Raw genomic sequence first — 27,392 nt, 5'->3', positions numbered from 1 at the left:
CTTGAGGATATATCCAGGAGGAGAGATATTAAAGGCAGAAAAATGATTTCTATGAAATGGTGATTAAGTACTGCCAAAGGAGACATATATAGGGATTGGGAACAAAACAGTGTCAGGGGTTAAGGAAGGTTCCCTGAGAAAGTGACTCATGAGCTGAGACAGGAAGCAAGAATAGGAGTCGACTAAAAGACTAGAAGACTAGGGGGAAGATAAGCCTGGGAAGGGAATCCCAGGTGCAGTGTTTGAAAGATGAGAGAGAGAGAGAGAAAGAACGAGAGTGAGACAGAGAGAGAGAGAGAAAGAGAGAGAGAGAGACTCCAGGAGGACTCTCTGTGTGGGTGGAGCACAGAGAACTGGAGAGAGGTTCAAAAGTTAGGTGGAGGCCCCATTGTAAAAACCTTTGACTGCCACGTAAGAGATCATGAGTCTCACGCTATGGACCAGAGACTTCAATACGAGCCCCATATGCCACTTAGGGCTTGGGATGTAGTTTGTTCCAAACATGGAAGAGCTCAGTTCTGGTTCTTCCACTCTGTGTTGTGTTGAAGCAGTCTCCTGCAGACTCAGGAGAGCCCATTGTGGGCATTTCTTCCCAACTTGGTGTTTAGGGCCTCAAATTGAAATTGACCTTGGTGGAGTTATCTATACCACAGAAACTGGCAAATGCTACCAAGTAGGGCCTTCCCCTGCCCCACAAGACCCAGGCATTAAACATTTACCAGCACCACTGCTTCCACCAAAGAGGAAGCTGGCACTGCAGCACTGGTGAGAGTTTAATGCTATGATCTTTGCAAATCAGGAAGTGATCAAGACCGGGACATTTTATTTTCGTCTGCCCTTAACCATCAGTAGGCTGAGTAGCAGAAGTTTTATACCCACAGGCTTTGAGGAGAGCCAGACTGAAGTCCAAATCCCAGCCCTGTCACTAACTAGCTGTGTGACCTTGGGCAAGCAATGTTACCTCTCAGAGTTTCATCTGTTAAAAAAGATATTAATACCCACCTCATGGGGTTGTTGTATGTACTAAATACTATAATATATGTAAACTGCAGTGCCTGCTGTGTAACAAGGACTCAAATAAATATTAATGCTATTGAATACTGTTTGAGATAAAGAGATCTCAATAGAGATATACTCATTTTATTCCAGAATGGACTTATTATCAGTATTTGAGATACCGGAAAGAAGCTGAAGCAACACCCTGAGGACCTGCACAGAGGCTAGGTCATGGTAACTGGCTGAGATTTTCTCTTTCATCTTTCTTCCATTTTTTCAAGATGACGTCTTTTAAGGTTTTGAGAGATGCAACTTACCTGACCTTTGTGGTCACAAAATGTCCTTTCGTATTGATGCAGCAAGGTATTGATGCGGACACACAATTTCCTAACTTGAAACCATAGGGTGGGAGGAAGGGAGGAAGGGAGAGCAAGCATGTGGCAGATTTTGTCAAAAAGAACAGGTGGGGACTTCCCTTATGGCGCAGTGGTTAAGAATCTGCCTGCCAATGAAGGCGACACGGGTTTGATCCCTGGTCTGGGAAGATCCCACATGCCACGGAGCAACTAAGCCCGTGCACCACAACTACTGAGCCCACGTGCCACAACTACTGAAACCCACACGCCTAGAGCCCACGTTCCGCAACAAGAGAAGCCACCGCAATGAGAAGCCCGCACACTGCAACAAAGAGTAGCCCCCTCTACAATGAAGAGTAGCCCCCGCTCACCATAACTAGAGAAAGCCCGTGCGCAGCAACGAAGACCCAACGCAGCCAACAAATTTATTTTATTTATTTATTTATTTATTTATTTATTTAGGAAAAAGAACAGGTGCCAGATTCAGATGAGCCAAACATGTGGAGCAGGTGGCAAAGGAAGACACTTCTGTGCCCCCTGCCAAACTGCTCCCAGTTCAGTGGGATTCCGGGTCTGAAAGAGCTGCAGTTGGTCAGATGAAGTCACAGCTTCAAGGGAGATTCAAAGATACTTAAGTGCGCTCCCATGTGAGACCTCTTCCATCTTCCTTGCCTTTGAGGTCTGAACATGGCCTCTGTGAGCCCCTGTTAAGAAGTGCTGATTGAGTTGAAAGCCTGAGGCAAATCCCAGAAGTATCCTGAAATTTCTGAATGTCTGTACCCAGGGCCAAACACTGGGCAACCAAGTCCTGTGAAAAGGCATTGTCTCTCTCCCCAAAACTGCTGGGATCCAAACTGAGCGCCAGCATCCAACCAGAGATGAGCCCCAGGATGCTCTCTGCAACATAACTGGTCCTACTTCACGGGCTGGGTCACAGCTGACCAACGGTCACCAGGTCCGTCACTTAGACCCAGAGAATGAACAAAGCAATTACCCAGAGGCAGTGTGGTCATGGAGTCAGACAGGCCTGGGTCTGACCAGAATCCAGCACCTGCATGAGCTCTCTGGGGTCTCAGAATGGCAGTTTCCTCATCTGAAAAGAGGAAGCAATACCTCCCTTGAGAGTTGTGGAAGAACAGAAAATAACATATTTAATAAAGAAGAGCTATGATTATTTTTAGAATAAAGTGACTTTTCTTACTGGAAAAGCAAGACATATTAATTAGAAACTAACATGACTAATTTAGTTTAGGATTACTTACTTAAATTTAGAAATTAAACATGAACAAAAAGAAGAAAACCTTTTAAAAATATCCTCATCACTGAGAGATAACAACCACTAACATATTGATGTATATCCTTCCAAAACTATCCATACCTATAGGCACACATTTCTTTAATGGGCCCATATTTCGGTACTTGCTTTTCTGCTGCTGAGTGTATTATAAACATCCCTGAGTCACTACATATGCCTTGGCAACATCGTTTTTAATGGCTGTAGACTATTCTGTGGGGAGGCTGGTTCCACTATTTGAAAGCGATTACTGTTTGGGTGACTGGTAACAAACACACTACAGGCTTTGGCACCAGAGGGACCAGCTTTCCCAGGAGCAAGCCCATGAAGCTCTGGAGGCTGTCACTCCCCGCGTGAAGGATGTAGAGAATAACAGGACAGACCCACCAGATGCTCGCGGGGGTTAAAGTAGATAATATGGGAAAGTGCTTGGCTTAGAACCTGGCACTTAGAACGCTCTCGGATACAGCCAATGGTGCCTGAGACTACGTTCTTAAACTGGCCCTGAACTCGTCTGTCCTGTTAAAAGTCTCGTATTGGAATTCCTAACTGTGATTATTAATAATAAACAGTTTTCCTCTTCTCCCCTCCCTCCATACACGGATTTACTGATTCCCCCTCACCTCCCACCCCCGGGATCGGGCAGAACAAAGTGAAGTAGAGGCCCTGGGAGCTACCGGAGGGTTTGAGCGGGGCCGCCGCAAGGGAAGCCTCGGGAGCTTCCCAGTCCTGGCCCCGGAGGGGCGGGCCCGCGGCCCGGCCTCCCATTGGCTGCCAGTCGCGTCACCTGCCTTGGGTGGGCCTGGAGGAGGGACCTGGTCCCACCCTGGGCCACAGGAGGACCGGTATGACCGGGACCCGGCGGTGGGCCCCGTTGCTCCTGTGCCTGCTGCAATCCGCTCCAGGTAAGGGCATGGGGCCGCGGGGTGGGCGCGGGGCCGCGGGGTGCTCCATCCGGTCCGGTCCGCACCTACCTTCCGACCCAGAGCTCCGGGGAGGGAGTGCCTTGGGCATCAGTCTGTGTGCTGCAACCCGTGCGAATTAGCAGAGCCCACCCACCACCAGTTTTCTTTTTCTGAGGACTAAACAGACCCGGGTCTTTGAAATTCCTTTCCGGGAAGGAACTGATCCAGCTTCCTAATGCCAGTTCAGCTTCAAACGAACAGGAAAAAAGATAGTGGCCGTTCAAAAGTCAGCTGCCTTTGTTTATAAAGTGCTTTTTAAGGTTTCCTAAAAGCCCTATCCGCTGCATTAATATCACAGACCCTGACTAGTAGGGGAAATCAAGCAGAAGTGCCCTGCCCTCCCCTTCCTCCCGACTCGGGGTGTCAGAAGTTCCACCCAGGCCTGAGGGGAAGGAGTGCCAGCTTAGCCCATGCCGTGCTGTCATGCTAACAAGCCACCTTTTTTTCTGAGCTCTCACTGGTAAATAAGGTGACAGGGTTCAAAATACCTTGGGATAGGAACCAACCACCAAACCCCAACCAATCCAGGGAGAAGAACACCAAAATGTCCCCAGGATATGTCCCTAGTCTTAGACTAATAATTTAAGAGCTAGAAGGGCCCTTGGACATCATCTAATACTAAAGTTAAAAGCCAGCATTTGTTTGAGCAACTTCTTGGGCACCACATTATTCTAGTTTAGCATCACAACCCAACTGTCCTAGAAGATAGGTATTATTTCCTCCCGTTTCAGAGGGGGAAACTGAGGCTCAGAGCAATTAAGGGGAATTAGCCAAGAAGGAAGGCATTGGTGAGACACACAGAACAGAGAAGACAAGCTGAAGTGAGCATGGCCAGCTTTGGCCATGGGACGGGCAGCTGGTACAGGGCGGTCCACCCACCCAGGTCAGCTCAGGGATGCCCCAGCCCCTGGAACCTTCGCAGCAGTGTTACTGCAGCTGATGAGGGACAGTGTACCTATGCGGGGAGGAGAGGAGGGGGTCCTCTGTACCCCTTTTTCACCATCAAACTCAATAGTTTTGCTGTCTAGACCTAGCTATCCTTACACCCGAGGAATATTTAGTGTACACAACACAAACTGTGGTGTGAAGGTTTAGGGTGAAGCGCAGCGGGATCTAGGTTCTAATCCTGGCTCGCACACATACTGGCTGTGTAGCCTCAGGCAAATTATTCACCATCTGTACCCGAGCCTAGTGCCTTCCGTGGAAGGGAATGACACCTACCCCACAGGGTGGTTTGTCCTGAGGATTGAATGAGGTTTTGTGTATAAAGTTTCACGCCGGCGCCTGGCACCCTTCGAAGGCTCATTAGGAGGCAGCTACTCTAGCTGCTGTTTCTCCACTGTGGCCAAGCTCAGCATTGAGGCCCGTCTTCAAATAAGACGATTGTAGACAGACTTTGGCCTCGTGCCAGCCACCTGCTAGGACGTCCAGAAGCTGGGAGGGCTGTCGGCATCCGCATCCTGGTGATGCAGTCCCAGCTAGAGGACACAGGATGGGCTGGTCTAAAAGGCCAGGGGTGTGGAGCCGAGCTGAGAGCCATCAGCAGAAAGGGCCCTCCGTCCCTGATGCTGCTCTATAACCTGTGTGGATTTCCCTCATGGCCCACACGACACTTCAAGGCACTGCATTCTCCATGGGACCATGAGCTCCTAAAGGGCAGGAGAGGAGTTGTAGTCCTCTCTGAAACCTCTGGCACGCAGTGATCAATAGATGTCTTTGACCAATAATGATCCATAGATGCTGGAAGAATAAGGCTGAACAGGCCCCATGAGAACCTAGGGGAGGAAGTGTGATCAAGAACTCAGACTTTGCAGACGTAGAGAATGGACTTGAGGACACGGGGAGGGGGAAGGGTAAGCTGGGACAAAGTGAGAGAGTGGCATGGACATATATACACTACCAAATGTAAAATAGGTAGCTAGTGGGAAGCAGCCGCATAGCACAGAGAGATCAGCTCGGTGCTTTGTGACCACCTGGAGGGGTGGGATAGGGAGGGTGGGAGGGAGACGCAAGAGGGAGGAGATATGGGAACATATGTATATGTATAGCTGATTCACTTTGTTATAAAGCAGAAACTAACACACCACTGTAGAGCAATTATACTCCAATAAAGATGTTAAAAAGAAAAACAAAAAAACCTCAGACTTTGGGGTTGGCTAGGCCTGGATTGGAATTCTGTTTCTACAACTTATTAGCTGAGAGGGCCTCAGTTTCCTCATCTGTAATGTGATGATCATAATTAGTACCTACCTCCTAGGGATGTGGGGCGGATTGAAGGAGAAAATGCAGGTAACGTGCTTTGCATAGTGCCTGGCGCATAGTTAGGGCACAACACACATTAGCTGCTGTTATTATCAGCATCATCACCACCACTTCCGAAAGATGTCAGGAAGACTCCTCTGAAAGATGCCAGGAAGTGACGTTTGAATCACGTCTTTAAAAGATTAGATGGTGAATACCATGCTGTCAAAGACACCTGGGTTCGAAGACACACAGAAGAATGAGGTGGTTTGAGAAGGGCGAGAAGGAAGATTGGCTGCAGCCTGGTGACGTATGTAGGTGAGCAGGCTGGTGAGGTGTGTCGGTGAGCTGTCAGGAAGAGGTCAACGAGATGGCCCAGCCAGGCCAAGCTGGGCAGGGTTTCACGTATCCTGATAAGGAGCATAGACTTTATTCTGAGGACAAGGGAAGGGCAGAAACTGGGCAGCTGTGTAATCAGATGCATATTTCAGAAGATGAGGGTTAGCAGTGAGAAGGAGGAGGTGCCAAGGAGGGAAGTAGGGGCCAGTTAGAGGTGGTCAGGGAAAGAATCACTGGGACAATGACATCTGAGCAAAGATGTGAAGGAAGCAGAGGAGTGAGCCAGATGGATATCCAGGGGGAGAACAGTCTAGGTGGAGGGAACAGCTCGTGAAAAGGCCTAGAGGTGGGAGTGTGCCCGGCATGCTCTAGGAACAGGAAAGGGCCAGCATGGCTGGAGAGGAGCCAGCAAGGGGAGTCATGGGTTGGATAGAGTAGGGTCTTGTGGGCGATTGTAAAGACTTTGGATTTTACCTTGAATGAAACAGAAGCCACTGGAGGTTTAAAGCAAAAGAGTGACATGATGTGACTCTCATTTTAACCCTTGCTGCTATATGGAAAATGGATTGTGGACACAAGGTTGGAAGCAGGGAGACCAGTTAGGAGACCTTAGGAATAATCCAAGTCATCACAGTATTCATTCATTCACTCAACAGATTTTTATTGTGCACCTACTATGTGCCAGGGACCATTGCAGGCAGGCTCTGGGGACATGGCTGAGAACAAGACAGAGCCTCTGCTCCTTGACACCCTCAGGGCCGTTCCCTCCTGGAGTCCAGGAATCTATTAGATGGTCCTGTGCTGCACTGTTTTGCCGGAACCCTCAGGTGCCAGGGTGGGCTTCCCATCGTGTCACAGATGGGCCGCTAAGGTCTAAGGAGGGGAAGGAGCTGCAGTACAGCCAGTTGGTGGCATGGCTGTGACTGGAATCCCACACCCCAGGTTCCCAGACTACATCACGCCCCTTGTGCTTCAGCCACCCCAGATAACTCCTGGTTCTTAAACTCGCTGAGCACCCGACTGCCCGCCCACGCTGCTCGGAATGGCTCCAGACTTCATGACCTCTTTCTCCCCCACAGGGAGACCCCATCTGGCCCCTCCCCAGAACGTGACGCTGCTCTCCTGGAACTTCAGTGTGTACCTGACGTGGCTCCCAGGACCTGGCAATCCCCAGAACATGACCTATTTTGTGGCCTATCAAAGGTGGAGGGGCGCCTCCGGGCTGGTGGGGTGGTAGGGGGAGACCGAGGAGGTGGGCAGGGGCTGGAGGGGCTTGGTTCTCTGTGTCCACGGGTGACGGCCTGCAGCAGGTATTGGAAGAGGGCGTTTGATAAAGCTCTGGAGGTAGGGATCATGCTGAATGGAGAACAACGCCCAGGTGAAAGACCTGCCGGGAGTGGGGGCAGGTCTTTGAGAAAAGTCAGAGCAGGGCTTGGATGGAGCTGTGAGGGCCCAGTGAAGGAATTCTTTAGGGCCTGGATGAGGTGCTTGGCATTCCAGCAGATAAGGGAGGCAGGTGTATCTCTCGCAGAGCTGTGTTAGGCATCGCTAGATGATTACCCTTTTCCCCACGGAGGGAGCCTGCACAGAGCCTTGGAATCCTTCTGAACTTGGCAGCCCAGGCAGCCACTGCTGATGCAGAGGAATTTGCAAATGAAAGCAGATTTGCCATCTTTGCTCATAGATGGAAATCATCTGAAGTTCTTTCGTAAGAGAGTAAGCTAATGAAAGCAGATACTCAGGAGGATTAATCTAGAATTGGTGAGAAGGAGGAAGCAGGAACTGCCACGTACTCAGGACCCACCCTGTGCCAGGCTGAGTGCTAGGAGCCTTGCATGAGCATTTCCCTTCTTCCTCCCAGTATCACCAGGCAGGCCCTGCATTTCCCCTGTTCTAGAGGTGAGGAAGCAACTCAGAGGTGCTGTGACCTGCCCAAGGAAGTGATGGAACCAGAAGAAAAACCCAAGTCTGTCTGACCCCAAAGCTCGTGCTCTTCCTGTTCTATTACAGTCCCTCCATCTGTAGCATCCAGATGTGAGTGATGGGGGCCTGGCTTGGGAAAGGACAGACTGTGAGAGAACTTTCAAAAGAAAGAATGGTATAGAACTGTATCAGGAGACAGAAAATACCAATACCTAACATGGCCTGTGTGTTTGCTCTGTGTCTGCACTGTGTCCATACATGAAACGTATTTAATCTCACACCACCCTATGAGGAAGGATTCAGTGACTCTGCTCTACAGTGGAGGTAACTGAAGCACTGAGAGTGTATTTTGCTCAAAGCCACACAGCTGGGCATAGCAGAGGTGGGATAAATTGATGAAAGAATTGAAAGCCTTACCTCTGGACCTTTATGATATTTTCCTTTCCTTTTACACTTCTGAAACACCTGCGAGGATTCCAAAACCATGATATTCTAATGGTATTTTTTCATTTATTAGCTGGAATTAATTTTATAAAGAGATGCTTCCTCTCATGTAGTGTTTGATATTCAGTGGTACTGTTCATGTAGGCAAGACAGAATAAATGCTTGAATTTTTTTCCTTTAATTTACCAGTTTTCAAGATAACGAACTTGTTCCCTATCATGTCCCAAAGGTGATTGACTTGTTTTTTTATTATCATTACGAACTCAAGTAGTTAAACGTATGTGATGGTTTCAATTCATTGCAAGTTATTCTACTCATTGAAGCTTGAATTGTCTCATCTTTAGCCCGTGAATGTCTCTTCAGGTTGGCTCCTGAGTCCTTTGAATTTGACCCTAGTAAGTCATGATATCTTTATTGCTATCTGTTGCGAAAAGATGTTCCAGACTCATTTGCACAATTCCTGACCTAAAACCTGAAATCAGCCATGTCTCCATTCGGTGAGAAATGGTTTTAAAGAACACAGTCTGTGTAGCTGTCTGATCACTACTGAACTATTGCTTTGAGATCTTTTCAGTGAACAGAATTAGGGTGATACATGTAATAATCCCATCTCTATTCCTGGCTTCTGCTGAGGTGGCTGATTAAATCCGTGAGTCGCACCCATGATCTCCTTATCAAATGATTTTCCAGCGCAACCTTGGTGTTCTCTCCAGAACACGCTTTCTCATTTTTTGCAATATGCATAGGCTGAGAATTTTCCAAATCTTCAATTTCTGGTTCCTTTTTGCTTAACAATTCCTTCTATCTCTCTCTCTCCTCTCTCATTTTACTATAAGCAGTAAGGAGAAACCAGGTCACATCTTCAACACTTTGCTTAGAAATCTCCTCAGCTAAGTATCCAAGTTCATCACTTTCCACTTCTGATTTTCCATAAAACACTAGGACGTAATTCGGTCAAGTTCTTTGCCACTTTATAACAAGGATCAATTTTCTTCCAGTTTCCAATAAGACATTCCTCCTTTCCATCTGGGATCACCCCAGAATCACCTTTAACATCTATATTCTGACCAACAGTCTTTTCAAGGCAATTTAGGCTTTTTCTCACATGAACCTCAAAACTCTTTCAGCCTCTGTTACCCAGATGCAAAGCTACTAACACAATTTTAGATATTGGTTACATTAGCACCTCACTTATGGTACCAAAATCTGTGTTCATTTACTAGGGCTGCCATAACAAAATATCATAGACTGGGGGCTTAAACAAGAGAAGTTTTTCTCTCACAGTTCTGAAGGCTGGAAGTCCAAGATCAAGGTGTCAGTAGGTTTGCTGTCTCCTGAGGCCTCTCTCAGGAGATGGTCACCTTCTGTGTCCTCACCTGGCCTTTTCTCTGTGTGAGAACAGCCCTGGTGTCCCTTCCTCTTCTCATAAAGGCACTAGTCCTATTGGATAAGGGCCTCACCCTTAGGACCATATTTAATCTTAATTACCTCTTTAAAGGCCCCATCTCCAAATACAGTCACATGGGTATTAGGGCTTCAACATATGAATTGGGTGGGAGATGTGTGTAAACAATTTAGTCAATAATACTGATAAACTGGATTTCACCAAATTTAAAATTTTGTTCTTTAAAAGAAAAAAAAAAAAGTCCAAAGAAAATGAAAAAGCCAGCCACTGAGAAAAATATATTCATAGTATATACACTGACAAAGAACTTATATCCAAAATAAAGGACTCCTACATCTCAAAAATAAGAAGACAAATCACCCCCCAAATATTTGAATAGTCACTTCACAAAAGAAGATATATAAATGGCCAATAAGCACATGAAAAGATGTTCAACATCATTAGTCATTAGGGAAGTGCAAATTAAAGCTACAAGGAAATACTACTTCACACTCACTAGAATGGTTAAAGTTAAAAGGTCTGATGATACTAAGCATAGACAAACATGGGGAGTAACTCTCATGGAGATGGCCCTCCATATTCTGGGGTTTTGCAGCCACAGATTCAACCAACCATGGATCAAAAAAAATTTTTTTTTAAATCCAGAAAGAAAAAGAAATCCGTGAAGTGCCAAAAGCTAAACTTGAATTTGCCACACACTAGCAGCTATTTACATAGCATTTGCATTGTATTTACAACTATTTACATAGCATTTACATTGTATTAAGTATCATAAGTAATCTAGAGATGATTTAAAGTACATGGGAGGATGTGCATACATTGTATGCACATACGAGACCATTTTATATAAGGGACCTTAACATCCACAGGTTTCTGTATCTCCGGGGGGGCCTAGAACCAATCCCCTGTGGACACTGACTATATATTGTTGACGGGAACTACAATGGTACATTCGCTTTGGAAAACAGCTTGACAGTTTCTTGTAAAGTTACACATTCAGTTACCGAGTTTCCCAGATTCTACTCCTAGATCTTTATCCAAGAGACATGAAAACATATGTCCATACAAAGACTTGTACATGAACTTTCATAGCAGCTTAATTCATAATTCCCTTTTATGGACTGAATTGTGTTCCCCCCCTTAGTCACTCATATGTTAAAGCCCTAACACCCAAGTGACTGTATTTGGAGATGGGGCCTTTAAAGAGGTAATTAAGATTAAATGTGGTCCTAAGGGTGAGGCCCTAATCCAATACAACTAGTGCCTTTATGAGAAGAGGGACAGCAGGGCTGCTCACACACAGAGAAAAGGCCAGGTGAGGACACAGAGAGAAAGTAACCATCTCCTGAGAGAGGTCTCAGGAGAGAGCAAACCTGCAGACACCTTGATCTTGGACTTCCAGCCTCCAGAACTGTGAGAGAGAAATTTCTGTGGTGTAAGCCCCCAAGCCTGGCATTCTGTCACTGCAGCCCTGGCAGACTAACACATCAGGTTTCTTTTCTCTCGGTGTCCTAAGAAATGTTTGCTTGACTCAAGGTCACGAAGATCCTCTTCTGTGCTTTCTTCTAGAAGTTTTCAAACTTTAGCATTTACATTTCAGTTCTCTTTTATTTTTTGAAACTTTCTCTTTTTTTTTTTTTTTTTTTTTTTTAGTTATTTATTTATTATTTTTTTAATTTTTGGCTGCGTTGGGTCTTCGTTTCTGTGCGAGGGCTTTCTCTAGTTGTGGCAAGTGGGGGCCACTCTTCATCGCGGTGCGCGGGCCTCTCATTATCGCAGCCTCTCTTGTTGCGGAGCACAGGCTCCAGATGCGCAGGCTCAGTGATTGTGGCTCACGGGCCTAGTTGCTCCGCGGCATGTGGGATCTTCCCAGACCAGGGCTCGAACCCGTGTCCCCTGCATTGGCAGGCAGATTCTCAACCACTGCGCCACCAGGGAAGCCCACTTTCTGTTTCTTTTAAGGCATTATCTGCTGTATTAATTTGCTCTTATAGTTCTTCTAATTTATTCTTAGTTTATGAAATGTGGTTGTTGTTGTTTCTTATCTGACTCCTGTGTTCTGTTATCTCCTTTCTGAGTTTCTCTGATTCTGTTTTGTGTTGTTCTTCCATGTCTTATATCATTTAAAAATGTCTTTTATAATCCATTTTGAAGCAGTAGTTTACAGTTTCAATCTGTTCATGGATATGTTTTTAGCATGCGTTTTCTGACTCATTCAGTTGATCACTTAGCTTATTAATTTCTATCCTTCCTTATTTTCTGTTATAAATATTTAAAGCTATATGCTTAACTACATCTCATAAATTTTTACTTGTATTATATTTTTGATCATTCAATTTTAGAGATCTACTAACTTCCATCATAATTCTTTCTTTGATCCATGAGTCATTTTATTTTATTTTCCAATGTGTGATTTTTGAGTCTCCTGTCTTTTTGTTTGAAGTATAGTTGATTTACAATGATGTGTTAGTTTCAAGTGTACAGCACAGTGGTTCAGTTATACATATATATATTCTTTTTCAGATTGTTTTCCATTATAGGTTATTACAAGATATTGAAAATAGTTCCCTATGCTATACAGTAGGACCTTACTGTTTATCTATTTTATATATGGTAGTGTGTATATATTAATCCCGAACTCCTAATTTATCCCTCCCCAGTCCCCTTTCCCCTTTGGTAACCATAAATTTATTTTCTGTGCCTGTGAGTCTATTTCTGTTTTGTAAATAAGTTTGCATCATTTTTTTTTTTTTATAAGTGAAATCATACAGTATATGTTCTTTTGTGTCTGGCTTATTTCACTTAGTATAATGTTTTCAAGGTTCATCAATACTGTGGCATGTGTCAGAAGTTCATTTGTTTTTATGGCTGTAAGATATTTAATTGTATATCACATTAAATGTATATATCACATTTTGTTAATCCATTCATTTGTTAATGAACATTTGGATTGTTTCTACCTTTTGACTATTGTGAATAATGCTGCTATGAACATTGGCACTGAGTCCCTGATTTAAATTCTTTTGGGTTTATACTTAGGAATGGAAGTACTGGGCCATATGATACTTCTATGTTTAACTTTTCAAGGAATCGCCAAACTGTTTTCCACAGCAGCTGTACCATTTTACATTCCCAGCAATACATGAGGTTTCTACTTTCTCCACATCTTCCCTGACATTTATTTTTTAAAATTTTATTGTAGCTCTTCTAATGGGTGTAAAGTGATATCTCATTGACATTTTGATTTGTATTTCTTGATGCCTAATGATGTTGAGCATCTTTTCATATGTTTATTGGTCATTTGTCTATCTTCTTTGGAGAAATGTCTATTCAAGTCCTCTGACTATTTTAAAACTGGGTTTTTTGTTTGTGGTTTATTTTTTTTTTTTTTTTTTTTTTTTTCACTGTCTTTTTTTGGGTTTATTTATTTATTTATTTATTTTTCACACACACACACACACACACACACACACACACACACTGTATTTTATTTTTACAAGAGATAAATAGACTGACACTAAGCATTGTACATGGATGACCACAACAAAAGCAACAATGATTGCAATTACCAAACATGAAACACACTCATACTATGTCATAATATTGACATTCAGTCCAGTAATCCTCCACTGTAACAGCTCCTTTACTTTGCAGTGAAAATTGATTTGTATATTCTTTGCCTCTGAGTCCTTGTGGGATTTTTTTTTTTTTTAAATTCAGAGAGAAAGTCACAAAAATTATACTCATCCTCATCAGTTCACTCAGTCCCATGTAATTAATTTTTTTTTTCTGTATCATTTTTTTAAGATTCCACATATAAATGATATCATATGATATTTGTCTTTGTCTGACTTAATTCACTTAAAATGATAATCTCTAGGTCCATCCATGTTGCTGCAGATGGCATTTTTTTTTAAATTAATTTATTTATTTATTTTTGGCTGTGTTGGGTCTTCATTTCTGTGCGAGGGCTTTCTCTAGTTGCGGCGAGCGGGGGCCACTCTTCATCGCGGTGCACGGGCCTCTCACTGTCGCGGCCTCTCTTGTTGAGGAGCACAGGCTCCAGACGCGCAGGCTCAGTAGTTGTGGCTCACGGGCCCAGTTGCTCCGCGGCATGTGGGATCTTCCCAGACCAGGGCTCGAACCCGTGTCCCCTGCATTGGCAGGCAGATTCTCAACCACTGCACCACCAGGGAAGCCCCAGATGGCATTATTTCATTCTTTTTTATGGCTGAGTAGTATTCCCGTATATATATATATACACACACATACATACATACATACCACATCTTCTTTATCCATTCATCTGTTGATGGACATTTAGGTTGCTTCCATGTCTTGGCTATTGTCAGTAGTGCTGCTATGAACACTGGGGTGCCTGTATCTTTTCAAATTAGAGTTTTGGTCTTTTTCAGATATATGCCCAGGAGTGGGATTACTGGATCATATGGAACTCTATTTTTAGTTTTTTAAGGAACCTCCATACTGTTCTCCATAGTGGCTGCACCAATTTACATTCCTACCAACAGGGTAGGAGGGTCCCGTTTTCTCCACACCCTCTCCAGCATTTATTATTTGTAGACTTTTTGATGATGGCCATTCTGACTGGTGTGAGATGATACCTTGTTGTAGTTTTGATTTGCATCTCTCGATAATTAGAGATGTTGAGCATCTTTTCATGTGCCTGTTGACCATCTGTATGTCTTCTTTGGAGAAATGTCTATTTTGGTCTTCTGCCCATTTTTGATTGTGTCGTTTGTCTTTTTGATTGAGTTGTATAAGCTGTTTGTATATTTTGGAAATTAATCCCTTGTTGGTTGCATCATTTGCAAATATTTGATCCATGAGTCATTTTAAAACATTTTAAAATATTCAAACTTCCTTTAGTTCTCTTTTTGTTAATGAATTTTAACTGGATTATTTGCAGTCAGAGGAAATAGTTTGAGAGATACCTATTCTTTGAAATTTGAGAGTTGCTTTATTTTTGTTAATATTTTTGATAATATTTTGTTTAGGGTTCGTATGTGGCTCAACCAGTTTCTTGTTTGTTCTGTATACGTTCATTAGACGAACTTTGATAATTATGTTGTTCATTTTTTTAACATATGTACTAATAATTTTTCTTTATTCAATTGTTGATTACTGAGTGAGATATATTAAAAATTTCTCATTGTAATAGTGGACTTTCTTTTTCTTCCTGTAGTTTTATCTATTTTTGCTGAATATAGTTTGAAGCTATTTAATAGGCACATATAAGTTAGAATTTTTATATCTTCCTGGTAAGTAGAATCATTCACTACTGTGTAGTGGTTCTTTTCACCTTTACTAACGCTTTGGACTTTGAAGTTTCTATTTTGTCTCATATTAATATGCCTGTACCAGTTCCTTTTTTCGTTGATGTTTACCTAGTATAACTTCACCAAAGCACGAAACAGGGGAATTCTTCCCCCAGGTCTGTTCTCTTTGCCTACCTGTATCTCAGCCTTTTCTGGTCACCTGTTGCTCAGTCTCCAAACCCAGGAAGAGTCCTCATTTCTCCTTTCCCTCACATTCCACGTCCAATCCATGAGCAAGTCTCATCAGCTTTACCTCCAAAATGTGTCCTACATCCAACCTTTTCTTGCCATCTCACCCACCGTTCTTTCTTGGACCACTGCTGCAGTCTCCTAGCTGGTTTATCAGAGTGATATTTTAAAAACATAAATTAGATGACCTCAGTTCCTCTCTTCAGACCCTTCTGATAGCTTCCTATGACGCTTGGAAGAAAATCTGAACCCCTTGCCAAGACGGCAAGACCCTGCCTGCTCTGCCCACCCCCTCCACCCTCACGTCCAGTCTGTCCACCCTCTCCCGGCCTTGTCCACTGGGCTTTGGCCACCCTGGCCTTGTTATTTTCTGGACAGATCAAGTCCCTTCCCATCGCAAGGCTTTTGCTTTTGCGTTTCCTTCCCCCAGGCCTTCTCTTGGCTCCCTTCTCAGCATCCCGGCCTCAGCTGCAGCACTATCTTCCTGGCCTTTCCTGAGCCGCCTTCGGAGAGCAGTCACCCCCGCACTACCCTATGATCACTGCATTTACCAGCTCCTGGATTTATCTTGTTGATGTGGTGACGGTCTCCCATCCCCTCCCTCCAGAGTGTAAGTTTCCGAGGGCAGGACCTGTCTGTCATGAATTGCTGATTCCCCAAGAATAATTCCCAGCAAGCAGGTCCCTCCTTTGGACCTCAGTGTTCTCAGGAGGTTGTAGTCATGGACCTGTGTGTTCCCCTCTGACATCCCCATAGCACCTGGCACCGTGCCTGGTACACAGCAGGGGGTCCATAAATGCCTGAATGAATAAACGCGTGGAAAATGGTTACTAGCATGACGACACTGTGGGGGAGCCATGACAGATGAGGAGACTGAGGCTTAGGGGCAGTGACCTGCATTAAGGTCCCAGAGCTAGTGAGGGGCAGAGCCAGGGTTCCCACCCTTGTCTATCATTCCAGAGCCCGAGCTCTTAACTGGACTGTTCTCATTCTGTCTCAGCCGGTGGCTGGCTGGCTGGACAGATGGATGGATGGACGATCAGGTGGGATGGAGGGACGAGTGATCACGTGTTCTCTAAGTTTCCTCACCCCCAAGAGGCTGAATCCATGACCCACACTCTCCTGTCTCCTCCCTCAGCTCTGCAACCCCCACAAAGTGGCAGAGAGTAAAAAAGTGTGCAAGAACCAAAGATCTAGTGTGTTCTCTGATGTGCCTGGAGAAACAAGACCTGTGCAACAAGTTCAAGGGGCGTGTGCAAGCGGTTTCTCCCAGAGCCAGGTCGCCCTGGGTGGAGTCCAAGTCCATGGATTACTTTTTTGAAGGTAAGTGAGGGACCTGTGGGAGGCTGTCTGCTCAGGAGCTTGGCTCAGAGGCGCTGCTATCCTAGCCATCTGTCTCCCACTTCCCCAAAGCAGTGGGCAGCTCTCTGGGGCCACCTGCCATGGGCCCTGGCCCACGTCCAAGTAGCCTGACTTCATGTCAGGGTGTTAGGGGAGTTCACCAGCCTCAGCAGTTCAGTTTGTACCTCCTCCTAATGAGGTTCATGATCTTCTTTTGAGCACAACCTTGGTCATGAACTACACAAGGCACTTTATATATTTATTCCTACTTTTTTAATGTTCAATCTCTCTCTTTAAGAAACAATTTTTAAAAATTCTGGCTGCAATAGTAATTTCTGTACACGGTAGAAATTTGGGGGGGGCAAGGAGATAAAAATAGAGAGGAAAACATTCCCCATGCTTACAGCCTTCATAAATCACCAGTGTTAACATTGAGTGAGGGGAGTGCTTTTTTTCCCCAATGTATTTTATTTCTAATCCTCATAACAGACCTGTGGGGTTCATTTTCATCACCCTATTTTTTAAAAATAAATAAAGCAAGACTCACAGAAGTTAAGGAACTTGCCAGCTAGTAAGTGATGGACATGGGATGTGAAATGGCTCTTTCTGATCTTGGACAAGGTGCTCGATCAGGTCAAGAGTAAGGAGGAGAGGATAAATACTCAGGCGATAGCCTTATGGAGCTGAGATCTGTAACTTACCACCCAGGCTTCTAAAAATGTTTGAGGACAAAATAGGGCTTGAAGGGGGATGAAGAAGGGATTTAATGAAGGATGGCAGGAAAGAATGGCAGAGAAGGAAGAAGAGATGATTTGGATGGGAGGAAGCTGGCTGGTTGGTTGGACGAAAGGAGGAAAAGGATGCATGGGTAAGAAGAAAGGAAGTGTGGAGAGGATGGGGAAGAAGTGATGGATGAGTGGGAAGGAGGAGGCTAGATGGATGGGTAAATGCTTACTATGAAGGAGCTAGTATGGATGGTGAAGTGGAGGATAGGAACGAAAGGCAGACAGATGGATCAGTGGGTAGAGAGTACAGAAGGAAGGCTGGCTGCCTGGGAAGGGAAGGAAGGGTAAAAGGGAAGGAGAGGCAAAGGAGAAAGGAAAAACAGGAAGGAAAGATGTATGGAAAGAAAAGAATGGATGGATAGGAAGGATGGAGGAGTAGAAAAGTAGGCTGATTGGCTGGATACAAGGAAGGAAGAAAGTATAAATGAATAGGAAGACAGGATGGATAGGAAGGAAGAAATGTCAATTGGAAAGAAAGGAAGACAGGATGCTTAGGAAGAAGGAAGGATGGTTGAGAAGGATGCGTGGATGGGAAGGAAAAGAAGCATAGTTGGGAAGGATGGATAGATGGATAGAAAGGAAAAGAAAGATGGGAAGGCAGGCAGAAAGGCTGTCTGGCTAGAAGAATGATGGATGAACCACTGCAGACGCTGGATGAATAGGAATAAGAATTAGAACAATAGAGGGAAAGATGCAAAAAGGAGGTTCCTTTTTTTTTTTGCCTCCTCCTCCCTGAAGTTCTTCTGATTCTCCTGCAGCACACCTCAAGCTTGAGTGACCCTTCCTGCCTTTTTCTGCCCTCAGCTGTGACCCTGGTCACTTTCTCTCTTGAGTTTTGGTAGTTTACGTATTTCATTTCCCCCTAAGTTCCTCCAACTCTTTGAGGTCAAGATTTATGGAGGCCTCATCTCCCCATTCCTCTCAGCTCCCTGCCCAGGGCTTAATACATATCAGTGTCCAGTGGATATCTCCTGAACACATAAGTAGTGGCACCTTGTGGAAGCCACACATTTTCCCTGAGCACAAACACAGGACAGGGATGACCAGTGTGGCCAGAGCTCCTGCTGGCTGGTACTCAGGGAGGGCTGCATGGAAAAAGTGGCATTTCAGCTGGACCTTGAAAATGGTGTATTAATTTTCTCTCATCGCTTTATTCCAAGTCACTGCCCCCACCATCTTCAAACCATCAGTCAAATCTAGATGACCTCGAACAGACTGTCAGTAGAAATGGACATTAAAGATTCTGCCAGAAAAAAAAAAAAAAAAGATTCTGCCAGTGAGAGCTTGGAAGGAAGCGAGGAGCGTCATAGAGAAAATCTAAGTCTCCTTCAAGAATTCTTAAATCATCGTGAACAGACTGTTAGCAGAAGTATGGATACTAAAAGCACTGCCTCACAGAAGAAAGTGAGGAACATGTTATTGAAAATTTCAGGAAGGGGGATGCCTCTTATATACTGGCAAAAAGATTAGCAAAATTGTGTCCTGTCGGTATGTGGAAAGCTGACCTTGTAAGTGATGAATCTGGACATTTATCAAGGAGATTTGATAATGTTGTGTTGAAGGCATGGCCTGGTTTATTCTTGGTAATCATAGCAAAATGCAAGGAGGAGAGAGAGAAATTGAGGAAAGAGCCTAAACAAAAAGGAACCAGGACTTGAAGATTTGGGAAATTCTTAACCTATCCAGATGGCAAAAGATACTAAAATTAAGAAATTGCTGCCACGAGTGTGACGTAGAGAAACAGCAAAGTGTGTGGTTGTACAATCATTTACTAAAACCTCAGAAAGATCAAAGTGTTTAGTCAAGAAAAAGGCTCTTTGAAGAGATTTAAGGGTATGACACACAGTTCAGTTCCCCTCAGTCAAATCAAGGAGCCTCTAGAAAGCTGAAGTGTCATCCCTCAGCCAGCTCAGCTAAAGCCAAAAATAGAGAAGGGCTTATCTCAAAAAGATTTGTGGAACTGGCTTCTGTCTAATGGAGTGGGTCCTCATGACATCCACAGGAGACCCATAAAATTCTTGAGAATTTTATATCAGCAGAAACACTGCCAGCTTGAACGAAAAGGGGCAGAGAGGACAGGAAAAGAAAGAAGGCTACTGGTCCCCCAATTTCTACTGGAAGGAAGCAGACTGGTAAAACTACTTAGCTGCAAATACCTGCTACCTTTCATGAAAAGGAAGGATGATTCAGAGGGTGGAACCAAGAGCCCAGAGAGCAGAGCTGAAAGCCAAGGAGAAGTAGTTCCGAAGCCTTAAAACCTAGTACAGTTTGTGTAGCTGGATTTCAAAACTGCTTCAGCCCAGTGACTCTTTTTTACCTCCTATTTCTCCCTGTTTGAACCAAAATGTCTATAACTATTACCCAGCGCCTATCCCACCACCTTATATTGGGAGCAGATAACTTGTACTTTATTTTCACTGGTCCACAAATGGATAGGAATTGTGTCCCAGGAGCTGTACTGAATGGATTGTACCCAGAGTCTCACCTGAACCTGATTTAGATACTTTAGATGATGAGATTTTAGAACTTGAGTTGATGCTGTAATGGGATGAGACCCTGGGGTACCTTGGGATGGGGAGAATGTATGTTGCACTGGAGAGGGACATGAATTTCAAGGAGTCAGAGGGAGGACCATGATAGACAGAATGACTCCCCCAAAGATATTCATGCTCTAATCCCTGAACTTCTGAATATGTTGGATGTTACTATTACATGGCAAAAGGGATTTTAATTAAATTTATGGGTGTTAAAGTAGTGAGATTATCTTGGATTATCCAAATGGGCTCAATCTAATCCCATGAACCCTTAAAAGCAGAGAACTTTCTCCAGCTGGAGGCAGAAGAAGGGAAAATCAGAGAGAGTTGAAGTGTGAGAAGGATTCAACATGGTGTTTCTGCTTTGAAGATGAAGGGGCAACGTGATTAGAAATGCAGGTGCCAGGACTTCCCTGGCAGTCCAATAAAGACTCTGTGCTTCAACTGCAGGGGGTTTGGTTTCAATCCCTGGTCAGGGAACTAAGATCCCACATGCTGTGCAGCGCAGCCAAAAATTTAAAAAAAAAAAAAAAAAAAAAATTCAGGTGCCTTCAGGAGCTGAGAGAGGGTCCCAGCTAACAACAGCATAGAAATAAACCTCAGCCTCACAACCACAAGGAACTGAATTCTGCTGACAGCATGAATGAGCATGGAAGTGAATTCTCCCCCAAAATTCCAGATAAGAGCCCAGGCCAGCTGACATCTTGATTTCCACCCAGAGTTGAGGACCCCATCAAGCCCACCCAGACTCTGACCTACAGAACTGAGAGATAATAAATCCGTGTTGATTTAAGCCACTAAGTTCATGGTAATATGTTATGGCAGCAACAAAAACTAATACAAATGAGCAGGATGCTGACAGACCAGTGACATGTGAAGGGCACCCAAGTGGAAGGGATGACACGAGTAAAGGAAGGTTAACTGTCTCTGGGCTGGGAGAGGAGCAGGCCTGCCTGGAGGCAGGGGGATGGATGCCCTGTGGCCCCCAGAAGGTCCTGATGGGTCCTGTTCTGTTTCTGCCAGTGGAGCCAGCCCCACCTGTCCTGGTATTCACCCGGACAGACGAGATCCTGAGTGTCAATGCCACGTACGAGCTGCCCCACTGCATGCCCCAACCAGATCTGAACTATGAGGTGGCTTTCTGGAAAGAGGGGGCCAGGAATAAGGTGAGAAACCCCTTTCATGCCCCCAGGCTGGGTCCCCTTCCTCATTCTCCCACCAAACCCCAGTGCTCTTCACCCTCCAAGCCCTGAAAGCCTCCTCCAGGAAGCCTTCCCTGCATACCCCTCACTCCTGGCAGTCACCCCTTGACTCTGCACAGTGTGATTGGCCTGTGGCCCACCTCTTCCCTCCTCCCCCTAAGAGGCCAAGTTCAGGACATCCTTCCCCTGCACATTACAGGTAATAAACAGCCGTTTTCTACCTAATTTTTTTTTAAATTATGAAAGCTTTTTTTTTTTTTAATCTGACTGAAGTATGACAGGCTCCAAGAACCTACTTAGCCTACTTGTTAAGCCACCAGATTCATTAGAAAAAAAAAAACTAGAAAATACAGATAAATTCTAGGAAGGAAACCAAAAGTACTCAGAGATGATCGCAAATAACTATGTGGTGTATATCCAATGTCAGGCTTGTTTCTGTGTATGCATGTGCATATGTCTGTATATATTTATTTATGGCAGGGGTTGGCAAACTTTTTCTGTAATTGGCCAGATAGTAAATATTTTTGGCTTTGCAGGCCTTATCGTCTGTCACATCTATTCAACTCCATCTGTAACACAAATGGAGCCATAAGTAAATAGGTACATGAACAGGCATAGCTGTGTTCCAGGAAAACTCTATTTAAAAAAAAAGATGGAGCTGTATGTAGTCTACGGACTCCCGTTCTTGTCCATTCTGTCTTTTACTGAACCAGCGCTCACACTCCTAACCTCCTGCACACTCTGGATCCCAGAGATATATTGATAGATCTTCATCCGATGTGGTCCTCGCCTTCAAGAACCTCACAGATATTCTCAACCAGCACTGTCCAGTAGAAACATAACACAGGCCACATTGTGTCATTTAAGTGTTCCACATTAAATTAAGTAAAAAGAAAGAAGTGAATTTATCTTCATAGTAGATTTTATTTCATCCAATAGAATGTTTTCTTCTCAACATGTAGTTAATATAAAAATTACTGAGATGTTTTATGTTCTTTTTTCATGAAAGCCGGTGTGTATTTTACACTTAGAGCACATCTCGGTTGGTACCAGCCACACGTCAAGTGCTCAAGAGCCACATGTGGCCAGTGGCTACTGTGTTGGACAGGCAGCCCTAGAGTTTTCTGTGTCTGTAATGGCTGAGTGACCACCGCCCCCGCCCTAATTGATTGACACGCCCTGAGGGTAGGAAGCCTGAGGCATCTGTCCCTGAAAGTGAGGGCCTGTGGGCCCTGGTGGGGTGTGCATGGGAGTGACCCTGAGTGGCAGGGCTGCTTTTGAACCCAGACCATCTCTACCTCGAAACTCCGCGGAAGAGAAACCAGAGAGTGTTGGGACGTGCTCCCTGAATGCTTAAGCCTTAATGCAAGAAAAGGTGTAGGAGTCACAGCTGTGTCCTGCCAACCCTGCCCTGTCCTGGCTGCATGGAGCCAGTGCCCCCCAGCAGGTCCACCCACCTCTGCTTCTCTCTCCAAACAGACCCCGTTTCCAGCCACTCCCCATGGCCAGCCAGTCCAGATTTCTCTCCAACCAGACACCAGCGGACACCACTGCCTCAGCGCCAGAACTATCTACACCTTTGGCTACCCTAAATACAGCGAGTTCTCTGAGCCCACCTGCTTCTTCCTGGAGGCCCCAGGTGGGTGCAAAAGTGGTACAGAGGTGGGGACTTTTCCCCTGGGCCTTAGGATCTTCATAATATGGTGGTTAAGAGCACAAGTCTAGAGACAAACTCACCTCGATTAAAATCCCAGCTCCACCCCACTCACTGTATCTTTGGGCAGCTTACATAACCTCTCTGAACCTTGCTTTCCACACTCTGTAGGATGGGTTTATTCTGATGAGGATTAAATAGGGTAATGTATGTGAAGCCCACAGCACAGATGCCGTTGATAGACAGGAGCCCCTGCTTCTCTAGTTGTTATTATGTTTTTCTTCCTAGGATCCAACTGGGCACTCCTGGTGCTGCTACCCCTTCTGCTGCCACTGCTGTTGGTCGTTGTCACAGGGCCTGTGATCTGGAAGAGCTTCAGGGGGAACCCCTGGTTTCATCAGGCAAAGATGCCACAGGCCCTGGTATGGCAAATCTGGGGGTGTGCGACAGAGAGGGAGGGTTGTCGAAGAGCAAGGAAGTGGAGCTAGACTTAGAGGTAGTTCAGCTAGAATATCAAGATGGCCCAGACTGCGAAACATCTATCTTCCCTGTCTAAATTTTCACCATTAGTAATTCATTCCTTTGGCACCAAATTAAAATAGCAAATATGCCTCAGGAGAGATGCCCAGAGGGGAGGCGGGAGGGTGGCACCTAAAGGGGACATCTTAAAAGGGTCCCAGCACTTCATTCACAATCTAACCGAGGATCAGTCTTGCCCAGGAAGACGCTGGAATTTCCCCACCGGTCTGCCAGCTCGCTTGCTTAGAACCTGGGGCCAGCTGGGACAGGGGAAGCCTGGAGAGGTCAGACTTGTTCAGATGAAGGCCTGGAAAGTGAGGCTGTGGTAGATGAGGCTCCGTGGGCACTCGGGTCCGTGGGGGCTTTGAGGATGGATTCTGAGAGTCCCTGCCACACGGGAGTGTTTCAACATTCCTGGATATGGGACCTGCAGGGAATTCCCACTAACTGAAGGACAGCCTCTGTGTTGGATGGGTCTGCACCTTGCCCTATCCCTCTGCCTTCCCATCATGTGGTGAGTTACCAGCTCGACCTCCTGCAGCTGGCACCTGAAACCTGGAGGCTTTCTCTGGCCTCTGGTGTCCACTCTGCCCGAGCACATCACCAGCTGCATGTGCCAGAGAATTCACACCGCCACCACCCCCTCCATGCCTCACCCGACGGTGCTCCGAGGCCTGTGTCCCCGGCAGGGCTAAGTTCCAGCTGCCCTCGGGGTAAATTGCCTGATAACACCCCGCTCTTGGCTGCTATGCCTTGCTGACACTTCCTGGGATCACTTCCCAAAGACACTACTTACATTTGAAGCCTTGTCTCAGAGTCTATTTCCAGGGGAACCCAAATTAGAACAGTCACTCTTCTGGAAAGGCTGAATTTTCTGTTCTTCTCCCCTTTCCCCAAATCAGGACCTCTCTGGACACAGACACCCCGGGGCAACCTTTCAACCCAGTGGTCCAGAGTGCCTGCATGTCTTGATCCTCTGTCCCCAAAAGGAGCTGACCAGACGGGTCAGGCTGACCCCTAGAGTCAGGGCCCCAGCCACCGTCCAGGCGGGATCCGAGAAGGACAGCGCTGAGGAGGAGAAGCACGACAAGGAGAACACAGATGAGGAGGACACGGACGAAGGTGTCAGCTTCCAGCCCTACACTGAGCTACCCCGCTTCCTGGGGCAGGAAGCCCAGAGCCCGGGGCATGCTGAGGCAGGAGGGCCCTGGACTCCTCTGGTCCAGGTCGAAGGCTCCTCTGCTTGTGATTCTTCAGACAGAAGCTGGGCCAGCACTGCAGGCTCCTCCCCCTGGGACGAGGCTGGGTCTTCTGGCTACTTGGCCAAGAAGAGGCCAGGCCGAGGACCGGGTGGGAAGGAGCTCCAGAAGCCTCTCCCACCACCCGAATTCTCCGAGGAGTCAAGTTCCCTGGAAGAGCCCCCAAAAGACAACCCATCCTCCTGGGTCAGCTGGGGCTTACCATCGCCAGGGCTGATTCTGGTCCCCAGGGAGCCCCCAGTTTCTCTTCAGACACTGACCTTCTGCTGGGACAGCAGCCCCGAGGAAGAGGAAGAGGAGGAGGAGGAGGAAGAAGAGGGTGGGAGGGAATCAGAAAGTGAGGACAGCGGTGGCGGCAGCTGCGGGGCTGAGAGTCTCCAGGGGATTGAGGTCAGAGGTAGGACACTGGGGCACTACTTGGCCAGGTGAGCCGTCCCTCCCAGTCTGGTGCTGCTGAACTCTCTGGGGACCCAGCATGCCACCAAGACTTGAAATCCTGGGAGCACCATCGCTGGGGCAGCAGAGGGTTCTTACAGCACCTCGGGGAACCCAGCTAGAGGTGTCTGCCAGGTTGAGCAGTCAGAAGCCACCCCATCCTGTGACCTGCCAGCTTTGGGCCGAGAGCCAAGAGGGGTGGAGACAGGGATGGGCGGAGGTCAGAGGTTGGTTGGGTGTCAGACCACCCCACTGTCCCTGGGGTGACAGGCCAGTTGGAAAAGTCATCCCTGCACAACATGAAAGAGGCGAGGTCAGGTCACAGGGGACATTGAAGGCTGACAGCACAAGGGCCCATCTGGATTTGGGGAGGGAAGAAATCTGGAGGCACACCAAGTGTAGCAGGACTCATGCCTTTCTCCAGCACCCGCTGGGCTCCCTCCTTCCCGAGGCTCGGCATCCTGATTTATGAGTCCCCTAGAGTGGGCCCCAGTGAAGAAAAATCCAGTTGGCTGAGGGTGTTGGAGAGGAAGAGGAAGGGCATGGTCCTTCAAATCCCAGTCTCTGAGTCATGCATTGCACAGTTGCCATTATCAAAGAGGCCTGGGTCCAAATCCCAGCTCTGCCATTTCCCAGTTGTGTGGCCTTAGGGGAGATACCTTCCTTCTCTGTACCCGAGTCTCCTTTCTACAGCTCCCACCTGGGGCACGGTGAGGGTTCCGACAGAGGCGTGTGATGCCTGCCACACCATTGGCACTCACCACGTGGTGGCTGGTAGGATTCTCCATCCACCCAGACTCTGAGCGGACCGCTGGGCATCTCCCACCTGTGACCCTAAATTCAGAGTGACTGGAGTTCTCACCTCTAGTCTTTCTCCTGCCTCCTGCTCTCGCTGACCCCTGCCTCCTGGTCAGGAAACTGAGTTCTCAGAAGCTGGAGCCCAGCCAAGGGTCCCTCTCCCTTTTCCCAGCGAAGAAAATACCAAATGGCCCACCTTCTAGGGGGTCTGATTCATTGGTGGTGGGGTAGCAACCCAGCAGGGAGTCGGACCCCTGGGCCTGTGATCCCCATCTTAGCACTTCAGACCCTTTAGGTGACCATTGTGGTTGTAAAGACATCCCATTTCCTCTTCCAGTTTTGAGAAACCACTGTCTTCTGGAAACAGGTGACTGTCCTTACCGGAGGGTAGTGATGGATGTTCTCAAACAACAGCTTTATTAACCTACACCCACCAGTATATGGATGAGCAGAGCTGAGTCTTCACTCGTTAGACCAACGTTTGGTCAGTTTTGTGGCCCTGCAGGGACCACAGGGATCAGAACAATCCTTGGCTCTGCCATTTCACCTGCCAGGACTTAAGTTCCTCCATCTGTGTAAAAAGCATCTTCATAAGCATTTTATCCACCGGGCTGTGCTGTTCTGAAGCCAACGTGAGGGTAGGACATTAATGAAAGATCTGGAAAAGCTTCTCGAGGGCATCTGGTCCAGGGGTTCTCAAACTGTGTTCCCAAAAGGCCTTGGGCTTCACGGGAGGCGTCTTAATCTCAGGGGGAGCCGTGGGCTGTAGGATCACCCCAGTGCAACCAGAGCAGCCTCCCTGGGCCCTGATTTTCTCCAGTGGCCCTCTACGTAAGATTGTGCTTAGGAGTTTCAACTGCTAAAGAAAACGTTAGCAAACCCCTTTTTATTTTTTTTTTATTTTTATTTTTTAAATTTATTTATTTTATTTTTGGCTGTGTTGGGTCATCGTTTCTGTGCGAGGGCTTCCTCTAGCTGTGGCAAGCGGGGGCCACTCTTCATCGCGATGCGCGGGCCTCTCACTGTCGCGGCCTCTCTTGTTGTGGAGCACAGGCTCCAGATGCGCAGGCTCAGTAGCTGTGGCTCATGGGCCTAGTAGCTCCGCGGCATGTGGGATCTTCCCAGACCAGGGCTCGAACCCGCGTCCCCTGCATTGGCAGGCAGATTCTCAACCACTGCGCCACCAGGGAAGCCCGCAAACCCCTTTTTAAATTGAACACCTGTCTTTTGTTTCAAACGAGGAAGCTAAAATGTTGACTTACTGTGTACGTCTCTGAGGGTGAGATTGTCGGTCTCTGGCCAGCTGGGCCAACCCCTGTTCCCTTGGCCATGTAAACAGTACCGAGGTCTCGGCAAGGGTTTCCAAGGGGCACGAGG

The 27,392-nt window shown here is 46.4% G+C and overlaps 1 protein-coding gene across 3 annotated transcripts; it reads left to right on the top strand.

Annotated features, from left to right (window-relative positions):
- The first annotated feature begins 3,478 nt into the window (after positions 1 to 3,478).
- Positions 3,479 to 26,964, top strand: IFNLR1 (interferon lambda receptor 1). 3 transcript variants are annotated; one of them, XM_036833748.1, is made up of 7 exons: positions 3,479 to 3,551; positions 7,271 to 7,394; positions 16,627 to 16,811; positions 21,172 to 21,314; positions 22,830 to 22,989; positions 23,293 to 23,426; positions 24,426 to 26,964. In XM_036833748.1, the coding sequence occupies exons 1-7, from the start codon at positions 3,494 to 3,496 to the stop codon at positions 25,209 to 25,211; spliced, it is 1,590 nt and encodes a 529-aa protein (XP_036689643.1). In that variant the 5' UTR covers positions 3,479 to 3,493; the 3' UTR covers positions 25,212 to 26,964. The 3 variants fall into 3 exon arrangements, with proteins under 3 accessions (XP_036689643.1, XP_036689663.1, XP_036689653.1); XM_036833768.1 differs by lacking the exons at positions 3,479 to 3,551; positions 7,271 to 7,394 and adding an exon at positions 8,185 to 8,189 and having other exon boundaries at positions 16,680 to 16,811; XM_036833758.1 differs by lacking the exons at positions 3,479 to 3,551; positions 7,271 to 7,394 and having other exon boundaries at positions 16,692 to 16,811; positions 18,775 to 21,314.
- The last annotated feature ends 428 nt before the right edge of the window (positions 26,965 to 27,392 follow it).

The sequence above is a fragment of the Balaenoptera musculus genome, chromosome 1 (genome assembly GCF_009873245.2).
Source record: "Balaenoptera musculus isolate JJ_BM4_2016_0621 chromosome 1, mBalMus1.pri.v3, whole genome shotgun sequence".
Taxonomy (NCBI): domain Eukaryota; kingdom Metazoa; phylum Chordata; class Mammalia; order Artiodactyla; family Balaenopteridae; genus Balaenoptera; species Balaenoptera musculus.
The sequence above is the reverse complement of the archived record's forward strand: the minus strand, read 5'-3'. Positions and strand labels throughout refer to the sequence as shown.